Below are 16225 nucleotides of genomic sequence, written 5' to 3'. Positions count from 1 at the left end.
GGGAGGGTGTGAGGTCCAGCAGAGCAGAGCCCTGCACAGTGCGCTGATCACAGGAGGAGGACGCCCAGTTGTTGTTGGACACATCGCGCTAATGACTGCCGTATAGCCCCAGCAGGTATCGCCCACCACCATTTCCACACTGAATATTTGGTTTTATTTTTTCATGCATCGGGCAGAGCGGAGAGGGAGAAAAGGAGGAGAGTACAGTGGGTGCACGAGGGCGCGGAGAGACGGGATGCGGGAGACGCAGTGAGCGAGGAGGAGGAGGAGGAGGAGGAGGAGGAGGGAAACCGGAGGATTGACGGTAAGATATGGATATAGGCTATGAGGATGCACCCCGCCCCTCCTCTCTCTTTCTTTCTCCCTCTCCCTCTCACATGCTCACGCGCACATACATGATCAATGCCTGAGAAGACAGCAGAGGTGCTTTGCTCCTCTGCTGCTGCTCCTGTCAAGGGCCATTTGATCACTGAGGGACAGGGATCTGATGGGCTGCCTTTGCAGGGCCTCATACTGCTGGCTGCCATTAAGAGCTGGGTCAGTAGTATAGGAGTGTGAGGCATGGGTGCTGTGAAATATTCATGGGCACGTGATTAGCCTCCTCTGGGCCTCAGAGGGGAGTGCAGCAGGGAGAAAGTGGCATAATGACTCAGGGTGTCCCACGCTGGCCCACCAGAGGGGTCTGTCACGAGTGGGCTGAATATGCTCATTACAGTCACACACATCATCATACTCCTTCATTGCAGTGCCTGGTATGCTGCAGTGCAAAGTGGTGTAAACACACACACACACACACACACACACACACACACACACACACACACAAAAGAGGTATAAATGCAAGGTTTGGTTGGATGGTTGGTTGGAATGTTTGCTGGTTTTGGTTTGCTGATTCACCACAGATGGGAGCATGAGGAGGAAAGAGGAAGAGAGCGCAGAGAGAGAGTGAGAGTCCATTATCAATATTTCAAAGTGGGGATGAGAGGACTGGGTCAGTGGAGGAGGCCAGCCAGGGAGTGCAGGAGTGACTGCGAGGATGAGAAAAAAGAGAGAGATTGAGAGGAGGACAGGAGACAAATGAAGGGTGGAGGAGGAGAGGGATGAGAGGAGAAAGAGAGACGGCTCAGTGGCTGACAGGACTCTTGTGCCGGGCTTGTAACCTTGAGTGTGTGTGCTGAGGTATTGTGTGGAGTGAAAAAGACGATTGATTTGATCTGATTTATATGTGGAAATGTTAGTGAAAACACATTTTAATAAGCTGACTCATGTAGTTATGTGTGTGTGTGTGTGTGTGTGTGTGTGTGTGTGTGTGTGCCGTGCATGTAGATGGGACACAGAAAACAGAGGTAAGGAGGTTTGTTTCCATGTAGGGATCATTTACATTAACCACTGAGGACAAAAAAAAGAAATCTGATTTGCTTAAACCACTCAGACACGCACACATGCATGCGCGCACACACACACACACACACACACACAATTTGGATGGATTTGACTTGTAAAACGCACCAGATTTGTCTCTTTTCTCCTCAGACCACCTCACACAGGTTCCAATCATGTCTCTTTGCATCAGTCAGACACACTGATTCAGTCTCCTTGCCTGTGCTGTGAGCGTGCGCGCAGGCCCTTTCAGAGCTGGGGGCGGATTTATTAGTGTAATATCAATATCTTGATATGAGATGAGACGTCAGCTGGGATCTGACTTATTACAATATTGCAACAATTATTTTCATCATTGATTATTTTTCAAAAGTGGCTCATTAACCTGAAATGAATGTTTTGTCTATAAAACAGAAAAAATAGATAGCCCAGGGTGATGTCAGGTTGATTTGTTCAGTCAAAAACCTCCACTGTAATATGTCGGAGAAAAATAATGCAGCAAACCCTTACATTTGAGACGTAGAAGCCAGTGAGCATTTTTTTTGCTTGTAAGGTTATTGAAATGAGAGATCATTTGTAAAAAGCTGCAAATTGATTTTCTTCATTCAAATAGCTGCTGTAATTTAGATGTAGAGCCGTACAGTTGTGTTTTCCTAGAAGTGTTAGAGATAAGTGATGCAATTATCTGAGCTTATCAGACTGTTGTAGTGAAAGAAAATGAGCAGTAATGACCATCATAACCATACTTTTTTTTTTTTACTCAAAATCTTGCATGTCAATGTCCCTAAAAGTCCTCTGCAAAAACATTTTGAGCATCAAACACGTACATTTCCTGCATTCTGGTGTATTATTATGCACCAATTTGTGCCTTTTCTTCATTATTTTATGGTGTCAATGTCTTAAATTTTGTCAAAATAAAAGTCCACTGCTATTTTTGTGTTTTTATTGAGAGGGACAAATGCACATGTCCCCTCCTCCATTTTCTGAAAACCCATTTGAGAAACAGTTTGGATAAAATAACCAGGCAATCATTTCAGAAAACCCACTCTTGTCCAGGTGCTGAGTCCAAAAACTGTACAGTAATTTCTGTTAGTCAAAGCCTCAAAACATTGCAGGATCTCCCTTTATATCCATCTCAGTATAGCGTTTGGAGCCCAGAGTGGCTCCTCATCAGACACAGAGGTACGTGATGAAATAAGCAGACATGCCTGCTTTTGGTTGAACAATATTTCAAAGGACATCGTCCATCTTGTGAATGGTATGCCAAAATTTCTGTGATCTTACTGTATATATGTTCCTGTAGTCTAAACCTATTGACAAGCTCTAGCCTGTTTTAGCATCCTGCAAACAAAAGCAGCTGGATGCACTCGGTTCTGCTCTGTCACACCTCCGTCAGTTATTTCAACGGAAAGCAGAAGGAGCTTTTGTAGCCATGACTTTGAGTCACGCCTCAGGACCACGATGCTGTTTTCTCTCCAGGGGTTTGTCTCAGTTGAAACAGCTCATATTATAGTAACATGTCACGCTGACACACAAATCATATTAAGTGCAAAGAGGCAGGTCAGGACATACAGTGCAACAGACAACGCACAACACTGTAACTGCTTTGAATACTCGTCATGTTATATTGCCAGTAAGCCGTTGCAGTCACTTAAAATGTTCACACACACTCCCTTAATTCTCAAACTCTCCATGACAACGCGCATTCAGGCAGCAAGTGTTCGTACATTACTACATCTGTAAATGTGTTATGTGTTTGACATTAGCAGACAATTATGAATTATTAATCAACCCCAATACATGTGGTTCCCGGTTACTTCAGATATACTTCAGATATTGGAAAATACATTTTCCAGGAAATGCAACATCCTTTTGACCTTTACTGCAGCATTTGCCTGCTGTTTTATTGTGCAAGCCAAGAACAGTGTGCGGGGGTTAATTACAGCAACACAGTGGTGCCACTGCCACAGTAGTACCTGTAATTGCTGCTCCTATACAGGTGAGTCACATACAGGTAAATACCCTGTTTCACAGAATATGTAATTTGGTTTTGGATATGGTGCATTTTCTGCAAAAATCTATTGAGATTAAAAATTGGATATTTCCACAAAGCAGTTCTTCTCAATAATTTGCAGTGTTACCCATAATCAGCCTAATACACTGGAGATACATTCAGTGTGGCAAAATCCCTTAGAAATCCTAGTCCTCTTCATACTGGCTGTGATAAATTGGGAACAAAATCTGCATTCCTTGTTCTGTTCAAAAATGCATTGTAAAGTTCAGCTGAAGCCAATACGGGGCTTCAGCAGTCAACACAAAGAGGTCATTTTGTACTAAAAGGACAAACTTGTGGAAGATAGCCATTTAATTGGTGTGAGTCAGACGGCAAGAAATGGTTTCTGGTGGCTGGCTCTAGTTAACGAGCCTCTGCATCGACACAGCAGATAAAGCAGGAGACTGTGGATGCAAGAGGCTGTTCATCCGGCACCACTGGAGCTGTAGCAAACACTGTTGGTACTGTTAGCTGCAGGAGCTAGGCAGCGCCTCCACTCAAGTGTACATGTTAGCTGAAGCTGAACTTACATTTCAATTTCAATTTTATTTATGAAGCCCAATATCACAAATTTCAATTTGCCTCAGAGGGCTTTACAGCACGCGACATCCCTCTGTCCTTGGACCCTCACAGCTCCCCAAAAAAAACCCTTTAACAGGGGAAAAAAATGAATTAGCGGTGTCATGATACACTGATACTGATGATATAAGTAAAATTTGAAAATTATATCTTGATATGATGCTAGTTATATACATATTATGATACTGTGTAAATTGTCCATTAAATCATTATGCTCTTTATGATTTTGTTTTTCAATGTCATCTGGTTTTTCAGTATATATTTTGTATGATTTTTTCCTTACACCTCCTCTTCACCTTACACTTTAAGTGTAATTAATTTGCCAAAAAAAGGACAAAATGCACAATTAATTAAGTGAGAGGTGAATTTGACTGATCATGTTTTTTAAAACCTTGTGTAGATATTGCCAAATATTGTTATCCCAAAGTCTTTTGGCTCCGATAATCATGTAATGAACATCTGTAATCATGCCAGCCCTAAAATGGATTAATAATTTGTCATTGCATAATACATCAATGCATTTTCTGCCACTTATCAAGGTCTAGGACCTGTTAATTTATGTAGTTATATAACTATGAAATGCTGTTATATAGTGCTGTGAAGAACTGAACAAAAGAGATGATAATAAACGATTCCAGGCCATATTGGCTCCACTGCTTTTACACCATACATTTATTCTTTGGCCAGTATGATATAAGGGGCAACCTCCAGGACTGAAAAATGACGCCAACCCACAAGTGCCAAAAGCTGCAGTTCCACTAATGGCCACACGAGGCTAGCTCCACAAGCCAGTCAGTCAAATGCCTAACTTAAAGGAAATGGCCACTTTAGAATGAAAACAGTACTGACTGACCCTCATGCCGACAAGAAGTCCAGTGTAGTTTTTTAATCCACAAAACTCGTTCAGGGTATCGGAGGATAACAGCTAGCCGGAATAACAGCTACACTTGAAGTGCATGGAACCCACATTTTGAAAATGTAATAAAACTCTGCTAATGCATTTCAAAAACGTCAGAACGGCTCGTCTGTCGTAATCCAAGTGTCCTGAAGCCGCGGCATGCAAAATTGACCTGAAAAGACTCAACTTTTATAGCATAATTTCTCACCGTGGTCAGCAGGCTGCTGTGTTTACATGGCAAGACTCAAGAACTAGCACCACCACTAGCTATCAGCTAGTCTCACGTGAGTTGCCATATAAACACAACACGGAGTTTTATTACATTTTCAAAATGTGGGTTCCATGCACTTCAAGTGTAGCTGTTATTCCGGCTAGCTGTTATCCTCCGATACCCCGAACAAGTTTTGTGGATTAAAAAACTACACTGGACTTCTTGTTGGCATGAGGGTCAGTAAGTACTGTCTGTATTTTCATTCTAAAGTGGCCATTTCCTTTAAAAGCCAAAATAAACATGTTTACAGCCTGGTACAAAGAACAGTTTTGGTTTCTATAGCTAATTTCTGCTGCTGTTGCTGCTGAAACCAGCAAATATTGGTCATATTTGCTTAAAAAATTGGGATTATTTGTTTTATAAAATAGTTTTTCAGATCACTAATTGTGATAGTTCTTGCCAATATGCAAGTCATAATTAAGACTGGGAAAAACAGATTTATCCAAAAAGCTCTGATATATCAGACTTGGCATTTAATAATGCAAAAGTGCCTGAAAACCAAACAAAATGTTGGTTACACCTCACATCAGCCAAAGGCCATCGTTAAATGTAATTAAACCAAGATTTACTGGATTTGGTGTTAACTGCACAATATTATAATCCTCACACCGCCAACTGTGTAATCATATAATCATCCTGACAAGATGTTAACACGGGATCTCTTCCCTCCGAGCAGCATAGGTTACTCATCAGTTCAGAGAAGACACAATTACAGCAACAAATAAGCCTTTCAATGTACATATACGTGTGTTTTAAAACTTAATAAAAGAAGCCTGTGAACCTTTTCTTTAAGATTCACTCTGTAGTCTTGTGCATGGTGATCTATTCTACTGCATACTGTATGGTGATCAGGTGAAAACACAACAGTGATAAATGATCAAACACCCCTGAAATTCTCATACACCCAGAAAGTGCTTATAGGGCACTAAGACACGGTGTGCTTTTAACTCCGTGAGCGAGTGCTGAGGGCAGGATTACAATCTTGATAAATATGTGAGGGAACGTATCAATGTTTAATCAACCTTCCTGCAGTCTTTAGAAGAGACTCACTTCTTTAGGTGAAAGAAAATCAAATGACTTCTCACACAAAACTGATGCAGATACACATGTAGAATAGTACAGGAGGAGGGTTTTCTGCTTCCTTGGCCTCCTGTATTATAAATATGTATTAGGATCACAGATATTTGTTCAGTTTGGTGTTTCAGCAGAGGACTATAATGTGAAAACGGATGCTAACATCATAAAAACAAGCAGCGGATAACTTTGAGAATGACTTTTAAAGCATGATCTGCATATATCTGCAAGCAATTTACCATCATGTCCCTCATGCAGTATATACACTAATGCTCTCAGGGATGTCCAGCATGCAGTTTGGGTCGTAATGCTCTGAACTTGTCTCTGAGCGTCGCCTGTATTTCCTGCCTGCAACAAGCAAATGATTGACAGAGGGCGACACCTCCATTCCCCAGAGTCACGCATCGACCAGACAAACATACAGGCTCTAAAACCCTGTAAGTGGCTTTGACTGCGGTGAGTAGGCCTCAGCCCTCTGGGAGCTGTAGAGGTCAATGGTCTGAAACAGGCTTGCAGTCACACAGGGCACCGCGGTGTGTTTTAAAATCCACTTTTAAGCCTTAAATATCATCGACAGCGACAAGGAAATGCTCAACACTGCCATTATTAAAAAAGTGTTTCAGCCAATAAAGCTGGAAGTCTAACCTCTCTGTCGCGCCCTCATCTACTGATTGCTCTCCATCACTCACACACACTCTCACACACATTCATTCTTCCATTAGGAACATAACGCTACAAGGCTGTTTTGTCACTTTGTGCTTTATAGCGATCTGCCCTCAGGCACTGATAGCTCTCAGACCAAAGGAGGGGGAGGTTACTCTCTCTTTCTCTCCCTTTCTCTCTCTCTGTTGATTTTATGGCCTCCGCCTCCGATCGTGTGAATCTTTGTACCTGGCATGATTTCACATCGGTTTGAATGATTTCCGACAGGCTGACTTTAATGGCTCTCAGGTATCATTTGCTTCCCACAGCAGTGAGTCAGTCAATTTTCTTTCTTATTTATTGCTTAAATTTCGGTGGAGTCAAACCACACAGGATTCTCTTGGCAGACTCCTGTTTGACATCTCTGCCATTAAGGGCTGAAAGCTAACATCATCTTCTTTATTAATTATCCACCGTTTATTTTTTGATTAACTGATTAAAGGTGTATTTATTCTAAGAAATGTCAGAGGATAGAGAAAATGAAGACTGCTTGACAAATATACTGCAGAGATATTGAATTCTGCGACAGCCTAACAATAGTCATTAGCATATGTCTTCAAAATCATAAATAAACATAGTAAATTTCCATTATTATTATTATTATTAACACTGATGCTAGTACTACAGTGTACTGCAGTTCTGGATCTGGTTTGTCCAAATGGTGTTGCCGTACCTCAGCAGAACATGAATCACAGGCGTAATCAACTTACATTAATGTCTTTATTACGTAATATATGTGTCAGAAAGCTCATGTGAGGCCTGAGAAGCGTGTCATTAATGTATGTTGTGTTGACAGGAGTAGCTTTCATTTACTGTATATTCCTATATGTAGTGTATAGCTGTACTTACATATGATACATAATGTAATATAATTGGAAATTAGTTTCCAAATTTTGAAATGTTTTCCTGATCCCCCCCGGCACACTTGGTACACCTCAATGTTGACTCCATGGCTACAGCCTGGCAAAGATACCAAATATATCAAATGAACTTCGGGTATATTTGTGTATAATGATGTACAAGAATAAAAACCTTCTTGTACATCATTATACAAAAACCTTGAAGTCTTACATCTGAATATTTCACTTCATAGAGAGTTGGAACAAACTGTTACAGACAGATGGGAATAATAACAATCTTAAAATGAATTAATGGGACTTAAAAGGAGAGCACTTTATGTTTAAGGGTTAATTTCATCATCAAAATAATTGCAGATACATTTTCTGTTGCTATTGAGTCACTATATGCAGTTCCACTGTGTATACTGTATGTATGTATGTATGTATGTATGTACATTAATGCCTGTGTGTGTATGTGTGTGTGTGTGTGTGTGTGTAATTTATTTCACTTCAGGCTCACTACTCACACACTCTCACTTAGAGACTGCTGCTCCTCCAAGTAGGCCGGCCGGTGGCCCGGGGCTGGATTTTGGTTGCAGGCGGAGAGCATGGTGCTGCGAACAGGGGGACTGGGTGTGTGGCTTTGTCAAGGCCCATCAGTGTCCTTGCTCTACTTACTCTGCATCAACACTTAAGGGTGTGTGTGTGTGTTTGTGTGTGTGTGTGTGTGTGTGTGTGTGTGTGTGTGTTCGTGAGTGAAAGAGAGAGAGAGAGAGAGAGCAGGAGAGCAATGGGGGTTGCAAGCAAAAGAACATGCTGCCATAAGGGTTTTGGATGAGACGAGACGTATTGTGTGTGTGTGTGTGTGTGTGTGTGTGTGTGTGTGTGTGTGTGTGTGTGTGTGTGCACATGTGTGTGTATGTGATGAAAAACAGAAAGGTCTGCATTCTACTGAGTCTTTTATGTACTATGTTTAGTGTGTGTGTGTGTGTGTGTGTGTGTGTACGTGTATCACGGTAGACCTGAGGCCTTTATTACAGTCTTGTTGGTTCAGTGGACTTCAAGAAGGCAGAGGTTTCTGTTCTCTTTCATACATGTGTGTGTGTGTGTGTGTGTGTGTGTGTGTGTGTGTGTGTGTGTGTGTGTGTGTGTGTGTGTGTGCGTGTGTTCGTGTGTGCCCTGCACATGCACAACCCTTTGAATGCATGTTGGACATTTGTTGAGGAGTGACCTAAATCTGTCTGCCATCATTACCTAACAAGAAGACGGAGAGAAAAGCAAGTTGCAAATAAACACACGCAAGCACACATATGTATATCTGCACGCGCACATACACGCACGCTCCCTAAAACACACACTCACACACATGCACACAGACTGGAGACCATCATGGTGGATGGATACTCTGCACACACCGCAGCGGCAGATTGAGAATGCTAAGCAAGAAATGAAATAAATAAATGCAGTGCCGTGCATGATGCAGTTCAGCCTCCATCCTCCCTTCTGTCCAGGGCCAAGAGTTCAGTCTATATTAAGGAGTCATATTACTGTTGTTCTCTTGTATCTTGCCCGCCTGCGTCCCGTATGTTCCCTCATAGAACTCCACAGCACAGCATCGCCCTCTGATCACCTGCGCCCTCAGTCAGCTGTTTACTTCGTTACCCCTGCTGGGGGAGAGATCGTCTCCATGACATCATTTATTTAGGATTACTGAAAAGTGGCCTAAGCTGAGCCCAACACTCTGCCGATGTGTGTGTGTGTGTGTGTGATAGAGAGAGAGAGTGTGTGAGGATAGAAAGATTAAGACTCTTTTATGGGTCAGCGGCCACTGTTGCTCCCAGCTAATTACGGACTTAAAACACGTACTCACATGCGTGTGCTTTCACTCACAGATACACACACCCAGCATATCTCTCCCTCTCTGTCTCCCTTTAGACCGCACTGTGCTATCACCATGGTAACAGGAGATTGAGGGACTTTTCACTGCACCGAATGCTCAATTGTTATCTATTTCTCTCTCTCCTCCCTGTCTGTCCCTGTATTATTCTGTCCCCCTCCCACCCTGCTGTGTGTTCTCACGTGCACTCTTTCACTGTCAGTGTGTGTTACACACCATCGCATGCACGCACACAGACTGATCTCACAATGAGATGCTGCACTTCTTCACTCCCAGTCTCACACTTCCACTGCTTCCTCCCCAGGCTCTCCTAACGCGGCTGGTGGTGTGACATCCTAACTCTTCCCGCCCAGCATGGCTGCGTCCCTGTGGTTCCTGGGGGTGTGTGTGCTCGCTCTGGCTCACGTTGCCCCCTCCAGCCAAGGTAAGCGTCACGGCATTGAGGTGGTATCATGTTGAGGTTGAGGTGATCCTGACACAGCGTTCAGAAAGATGAATCACAATTTTTTTTTAAAGGAAGCAATAGATGATGCCAGTGCTTCCTAGATTTGGGTGACTCAAATGTAAGTTTGTTTTGCGAAGTGAGCAAAGTCGTCACGAGAAGTGGAACTCAGCCCACTGCCTGTGAAGAAAGTCATGTTGTGACCTACATAAACAAAAGCTGAAACATTTGAAGTGAGCAGCTTGCCAAAGGGAGTCGTTTGAGAATCTGCCTGTAGCTCCTAGTTAATAAACAATCAGTCATTCAGCACCACAGACAGTTACAGTACACCAGCAGCATACTGATCACGCCGACGTGTTGGCTTTGAATGTGGCTTTAATCCTGATGCGGCGAGCACCTTTTCATGCGTACATGATACTCAAGATGATGTGAACAACAGGATTAAGGTAATGGTAATGTGATTTTCTCCAATAACCCTGGTTTACATGGATTAATATGGCAGTCAGGTGGGTTTACACACACACACACACACACACACAAACACATAGATGTGACATAGTGAGATCCAGCGTTCAAAGGAAAGAAAATAAAATCTCATTCTTGTCAATTTGTGTTTACGGAGCATCTGACAGCCGGATGTATAAGCTTTATCCTCCCTACTGACTTAAAACACAAGATATTGTGATGTGCCCACACTTCACATCGCATGCAGGTGTCACAGCGGAGGTGCAGTGTGATTTATGTCAACAATCATCCTCTGTTTGCCTCTGGGAATCCCTCCAGTGTAGGTGTTCTCACATGTCTGCATTTTAAAGATTTAATTAAATCACACTTGAGGTGTTAACGGTGCAGGAATGTGCATTAACTATGTTGTACTTACACCAAGTACAGGTTTGGATTGAGATAATCAGAGTGTGGTGTTTAAATGACATTTGCTGTAATTGCAAAATTATTAGAGTGTGTGTCTGTGTATGGCTGATTAAATCCCTGGAACTGTATTTAAAGGAGTACTCATCCATTTTGCATATACAGGTCTGTATAATCACCGCTGGGAGTACCACTCAGCCTGTGGAAACACTTGTTTTTCTGTAGCTCTGGAAGGATCTTAAAAAAAAAAAATAACCCAGATGATGTCATTAAGATTATCTAAATTTAGGCTTTTGGGCTACAATTTATAACAGACCCATACAGAGACTGAAATCTCATCCTCTGCTTCAATTTTCACCATTTGCTTCGCCATGTTAGAGGCATGGCTCCATGGATGGCAATGCTGATCGGCCGCTTTGGTCCAGATTAATGGATGGATTCTCATTTGTGATTTCCAGTGAAATGTCTCAACAATAGAGTGCAATGAAATTTGGTATATTTGAGACTTAGCATCAGTATGTTGGCATTGTCATTAGCATGCTGATGAGCATTTACCTCAAAGTACCACTCATGCCTGACTGAGCTATTAACATGGCTGAGTCTTGATTAAAAGCTGTCCCTCGTGAGTTCCCCAGCTTTATGAAAGTGCAATATGAAACTGCTAGATTGCCCTTTTAAGTCTTGATACAGGCTGGTACAAATCAACCACACTTCCTACAAAGAGACAACCAGATTATTTGCTGTCTAAAGGCTCATCTATACTCTTTGCATACAAAAATAGATCAATTTATTTCACCCTTTGTAACCATCACTGCCCATATACTCCCATGAGCTCTTTATGTTGACATAGATACATCAACTAGACGTCACTAGAGGAGGACAAACATGGCGATGGTGGAGGAGGTCGTAATAATGTACCTTTTAAGGGAGGCATTGTAGAGGAAGGTGGTCTATGAGGCTATTAAATGCACCATGACATGTGGATAGAGATTTCCTTTCACTACAGTGCTGATTTGTTCCTTTCCTTTTTTTAAAAAAATGTCTTCATTGTGTCCTACAGTCCCATCTCACTTGAACTATACGCTACACTGCCCCCACGACTGCTCCATTTCATCTGCCTCCATAAGCTTTCAGAAAATGAGCACCACTATAGACGAGGCTCCGTCAGTGTGTCTATACACATCTAATGCTGAGCAACAATGAACCTTTGTTGTTGTTTTTTTCACAAAATATCACAATGATTTCTGTCAACTGGATTCTCCAGATCAACACAGTCTGAAGACAAAATAAATGATTGTTCTTTTAACAAACTCTGTTTCCTTTCTATTTTCCTCCACCCTTCACCATCTGCCTCATCTCATCCCCCTCGTCTTCTCTCTACATCCACCCCTCATGAACAGCTATGTCCCGGGCCGCCATGCCGTTCGGGCTGTTGCGCAGGGAGCTGGCATGCGAGGGTTACCCAATAGAGCTGCGCTGCCCAGGAAGTGACGTGGTCATGGTGGAGACGGCCAACTATGGACGCACTGATGACAAGATCTGTGACGCAGACCCCTTCCAGATGGAGAACACACAGTGTTACCTCCCTGACGCACTCAAGATTATGGCCCAGAGGTGTGTATGTGTTGCTTTACACGACTGTGTTTGTGTAAGAGCTTAAATCATACAGCAAAGACGCAAATTGAAATGTCACTCTCGTGCCATTTGAGTATGTGCAAACATTTTGGAAGCAGTTAAAGCAATCAATGAGAGCATCTACTGTTTCGTACGTACAGTGTGTGTGTGTGTGTGTGTGTGTGTGTGTGTGTGTGTGTGTGTGTGTGTGCACTGCTGTCCAACATACGTGTGGATTCATGTCAGAGGAAACGTTAGACAAAGCCAATACGTGTGTGTACGTGCGAGTGCAGTAATCTCTCCAGCTGAGTCTGAGTGCCGGGCTGCACCATTAGCTGTGTACTCAGCAGTGTTTTCCTCGAAGAACTGATCAATATTCAGCGAGAGGGAGAAGGAGAGTAGACAAATGGAGTGTCCTTTGCTTCCCCTTTCCTGTCTGTTAATCACTTTACCTTCCTCCTTTGTTTTCCCTTCCTATCGTCCCTTTCACTCATCAATCCTCCCATCAATCCATCCATCCCTCTGCTGTCCTCCAGGTGTAACAACAGGACTCAGTGTGTGGTGGTTGCGGGGGTCGACGTCTTTCCAGACCCCTGTCCTGGAACATACAAGTACCTGGAGATCCAGTATGAGTGTGTCCCTTACAGTGAGTATGCATATATTTAAACACACATGTACACACACACACACACACACAAACATGATTACACACATATATGTGCATGCGTATGCAAAAAAACACACAGAGATTTAATCTGTTTTTGTCTAGCTACATTGTAGGCTTACGGTGTTTTTTTCTTTTGTTCTTATAACCTCTGATGTCGACTGTATCCCTGAGAGATTGATGGATAGAACAGATTTTTTTTTTCTCAGGGAGTGTGTGTGCGTGAAATATAAACAGAAAGTTGGATGGAGAAATGACAGAGAGGGAAACTGTAGGACATTTGCATACTGTATGTCTTCTGTGTGTGTGCGAGCGTCTGCGAGGGTGTGCGTACGCACTTGCGCGTGCATGCGTGTGTGTGTTTTCTTTTTCAGATTCACGCCACGGGAGTTGCTCTCTTTTCTCCACAGGAGCCTGATTGAGGGAAGGAGAGATCGTGGGGGGGGAGGTGGAGGGAAGGGAGAAGGGGGGGTGGGGTGGGGCGGGAGGTGAGGGGGAGAGGAGAGGAGAGGAGAGGAGGGGAGTATGCTGGGTCTCCTTTGTGCTTCTTTCTTTCTTTCTTTTATGTGAACTATAAAGTTTGTGGTGAGAATGAGTTCCAAAGTCTTTATCTGTGCAATTCTTTCTTTCTTTTCTCTTGCTTTCTTTTTTCTTCCTTTCTTCCTCTCTTGCTTGCTTTCTTGCTTTTTCTTTACTTCCCTTCTTTCACCCTCTGACTTCTCTTTCTTTCTCTCCCTCTTTTTTTTCCTATGCTTGAGTAGAAGTGGACCAAAAAGGTAAAGACAAAACATTGTAGCATCTTGATCTCTCCTTACCCCCGACCCCCACTCTTTTCTCTCCTTCTCTTCCTCTCTCCTACCATCTCTCTCTTCCTCCTACCCTAGGACGTTGTTTCGTAGTCATGCTGGATGTTGCCCCCCTTTTTTCATTTCCTACTTGGTTCTTTTTTTTCCCACCCCCATTTTATCCATCTCTTGTTGTTGAAACCCGTCCTTTTATCCAATTTTATCCAGGTTCTGCACCTAGTCTCTCTTCTTCCTGTTTTCTCTCTCTCTTTCTCTCTCTCCGGTTTCTTCCCCTCTTCTTGCTCTCTCGCTCCTGGTCGATCTCTCTGTCTCTTGTTTCTCTCCCTCGGCCACTCTGTGCACACACAAACATAAACACAACACAAACATAAACATAATCCTCTCGGCCTTTTCTCTGCTCTCTTTTTCACACACAAGCACCTTTTCTTTCTTTCTTTCTTTCTTTCTTTCTTTCTTTCTTTCTTTCTTTCTTACTTACTTTCTTACTTTCTTTCTTACTCTCTCTTCCTTCAAGTCATTCCTTCCTACTTGTCTGATCATCCTCTTCATGCTTATTTTCCCTTTTTCTTCCCTTATAGGAAGAGCCCCTTATTTATCTTCATAGGAAAAATAAGACCAAATGTGTGTGATTGTATATCCTTCTGGATGTGTGCTTACCAAGCACTGCTTCTGTGTGTGAGTGTGTGTGTGCATGCCTATCTGCATGCCAGTGTGAGACTGTACAGTATACATATGTGTCCATACAGTTATTGACATGTGGGTGGACCAATCGTTGTGCTCGGCGTAAACTAACCTGCCCTCTCATTCACTTCAAGGCAAAATTTAGCCCCGCCTTCTGCGTCCCTGACTCTACCTCACACTCTTTTTCACTCTTTTTGCACTAACCCACCCACACACACACACACACATGCACACACACACAAAGCACATAAATACACTCACACACCTTTCATTGCAGTGTCCCTGTTGTATTACTCACCACACACACACGTACACACACACACGCTAACAGTGTGTAATACGACACACTTTTACGTCTCTTCTGTTGCTTGCCTCTCGAGATCAGCACAGGTGTTTTAAATCCCTCTCTCTCTTTTTCTCTTCATTCTTTTTTCTTCTTGCTGCATCAACTGCATCTAATTCGATCCATTTTTCATGCATCGATCCATTTTCTCCCCGCACCTGCCTCCACTATCTTTCCACTCTTTTCCCCCCTCTCCCTCACTTCCCTCCCCACTCCTCTTCTCTCCCACTCTTCTTCTTCTTCTTCTTTCTCACATCCTGCTGTCTTCCCCTCCTAACTCCCATCTTCCAGTTTTCGTGTGCCCCGGCTCACTGCTCAGCATCCAGCCGGCCTCTTCTCTCCTGGAGGCGGAGCATCAGTCAGGGGCGTGGTGTAAGGACCCGCTGCAGGCTGGTGACAGGCTCTACGTCATGCCGTGGACGCCATATAGGACGGAGGTGCTGTATGAGTACGCCTCCTGGGATGACTACCGTCAGAACAGAGTCACCACCACCTATAAGTGAGTGATGTCCGTGTGTACTCATGTCACCTTGGGCTCTGGACACTTATTATTGGAATTTTGAAAATCTATAGATCAAACTATTATTCAATTAATTCAAAGAAATGTAAAATGAAACCTTTAAAATTAAAAAAAAAAAAAAATTTAAATGGTTGAATTCATAAGAAGTAATTGATGTTTGAGCACTACTTTCTTGTTTTGTTCAATCAATTTTAAATGGGAATAGAGCAAAAATTAATTTCTAAATCAGAGATTAAAGCCCCTGAAAACAGGCTTCTATGACTGTTTTTCGATTGCTTGCAGCAATCACAGTTAAAGTTATTCATTTTAGGATTTTTATTTATTTGATGCTTTTTGTGGCTGGTATTTTTTCTGCTATAGCCATTAAATGTGTCAACACTCATTAGTTAACTCTTTATATAGTAGTTTGCATTGTCAGTGGCGGAGTCCGCCATTCTCACTCTTGCTTAAAACAGTGTACATATGCACAAAGGGGCACAGAACTGCTGTTAGATAATGATTTACATGTTTATAGAGGACAGGAATATATGAGATCATATTTTCTTAATCTAACAGCACAGATACAAAATATATCATGTAAAATGACCAGAACTGT

General features: G+C 42.7%; 1 protein-coding gene across 3 annotated transcripts in view; it reads left to right on the top strand.

The window, feature by feature from the left end:
• Positions 1 to 261: 261 nt before the first annotated feature.
• LOC125885983 (adhesion G protein-coupled receptor L1-like) overlaps positions 262 to 16225 on the top strand; it is a 31347-nt gene continuing 15383 nt past the window's right edge. For all 3 annotated transcript variants that reach the window (XM_049571872.1, XM_049571871.1, XM_049571873.1), the window contains exons 1-5: positions 262 to 304; positions 9998 to 10117; positions 12403 to 12616; positions 13153 to 13262; positions 15402 to 15609. In XM_049571872.1, the coding sequence (XP_049427829.1) occupies positions 10048 to 10117; positions 12403 to 12616; positions 13153 to 13262; positions 15402 to 15609 (602 nt within the window). In that variant the 5' untranslated portion in view covers positions 262 to 304; positions 9998 to 10047. The remainder of the gene's footprint in view (positions 305 to 9997; positions 10118 to 12402; positions 12617 to 13152; positions 13263 to 15401; positions 15610 to 16225) is intronic.

Source organism: Epinephelus fuscoguttatus, linkage group LG3 (genome assembly GCF_011397635.1).
Source record: "Epinephelus fuscoguttatus linkage group LG3, E.fuscoguttatus.final_Chr_v1".
Lineage (NCBI taxonomy): Eukaryota > Metazoa > Chordata > Actinopteri > Perciformes > Serranidae > Epinephelus > Epinephelus fuscoguttatus.
Note: the sequence above shows the minus strand (reverse complement) of the source record. Positions and strands in the feature narration are given on the sequence as shown.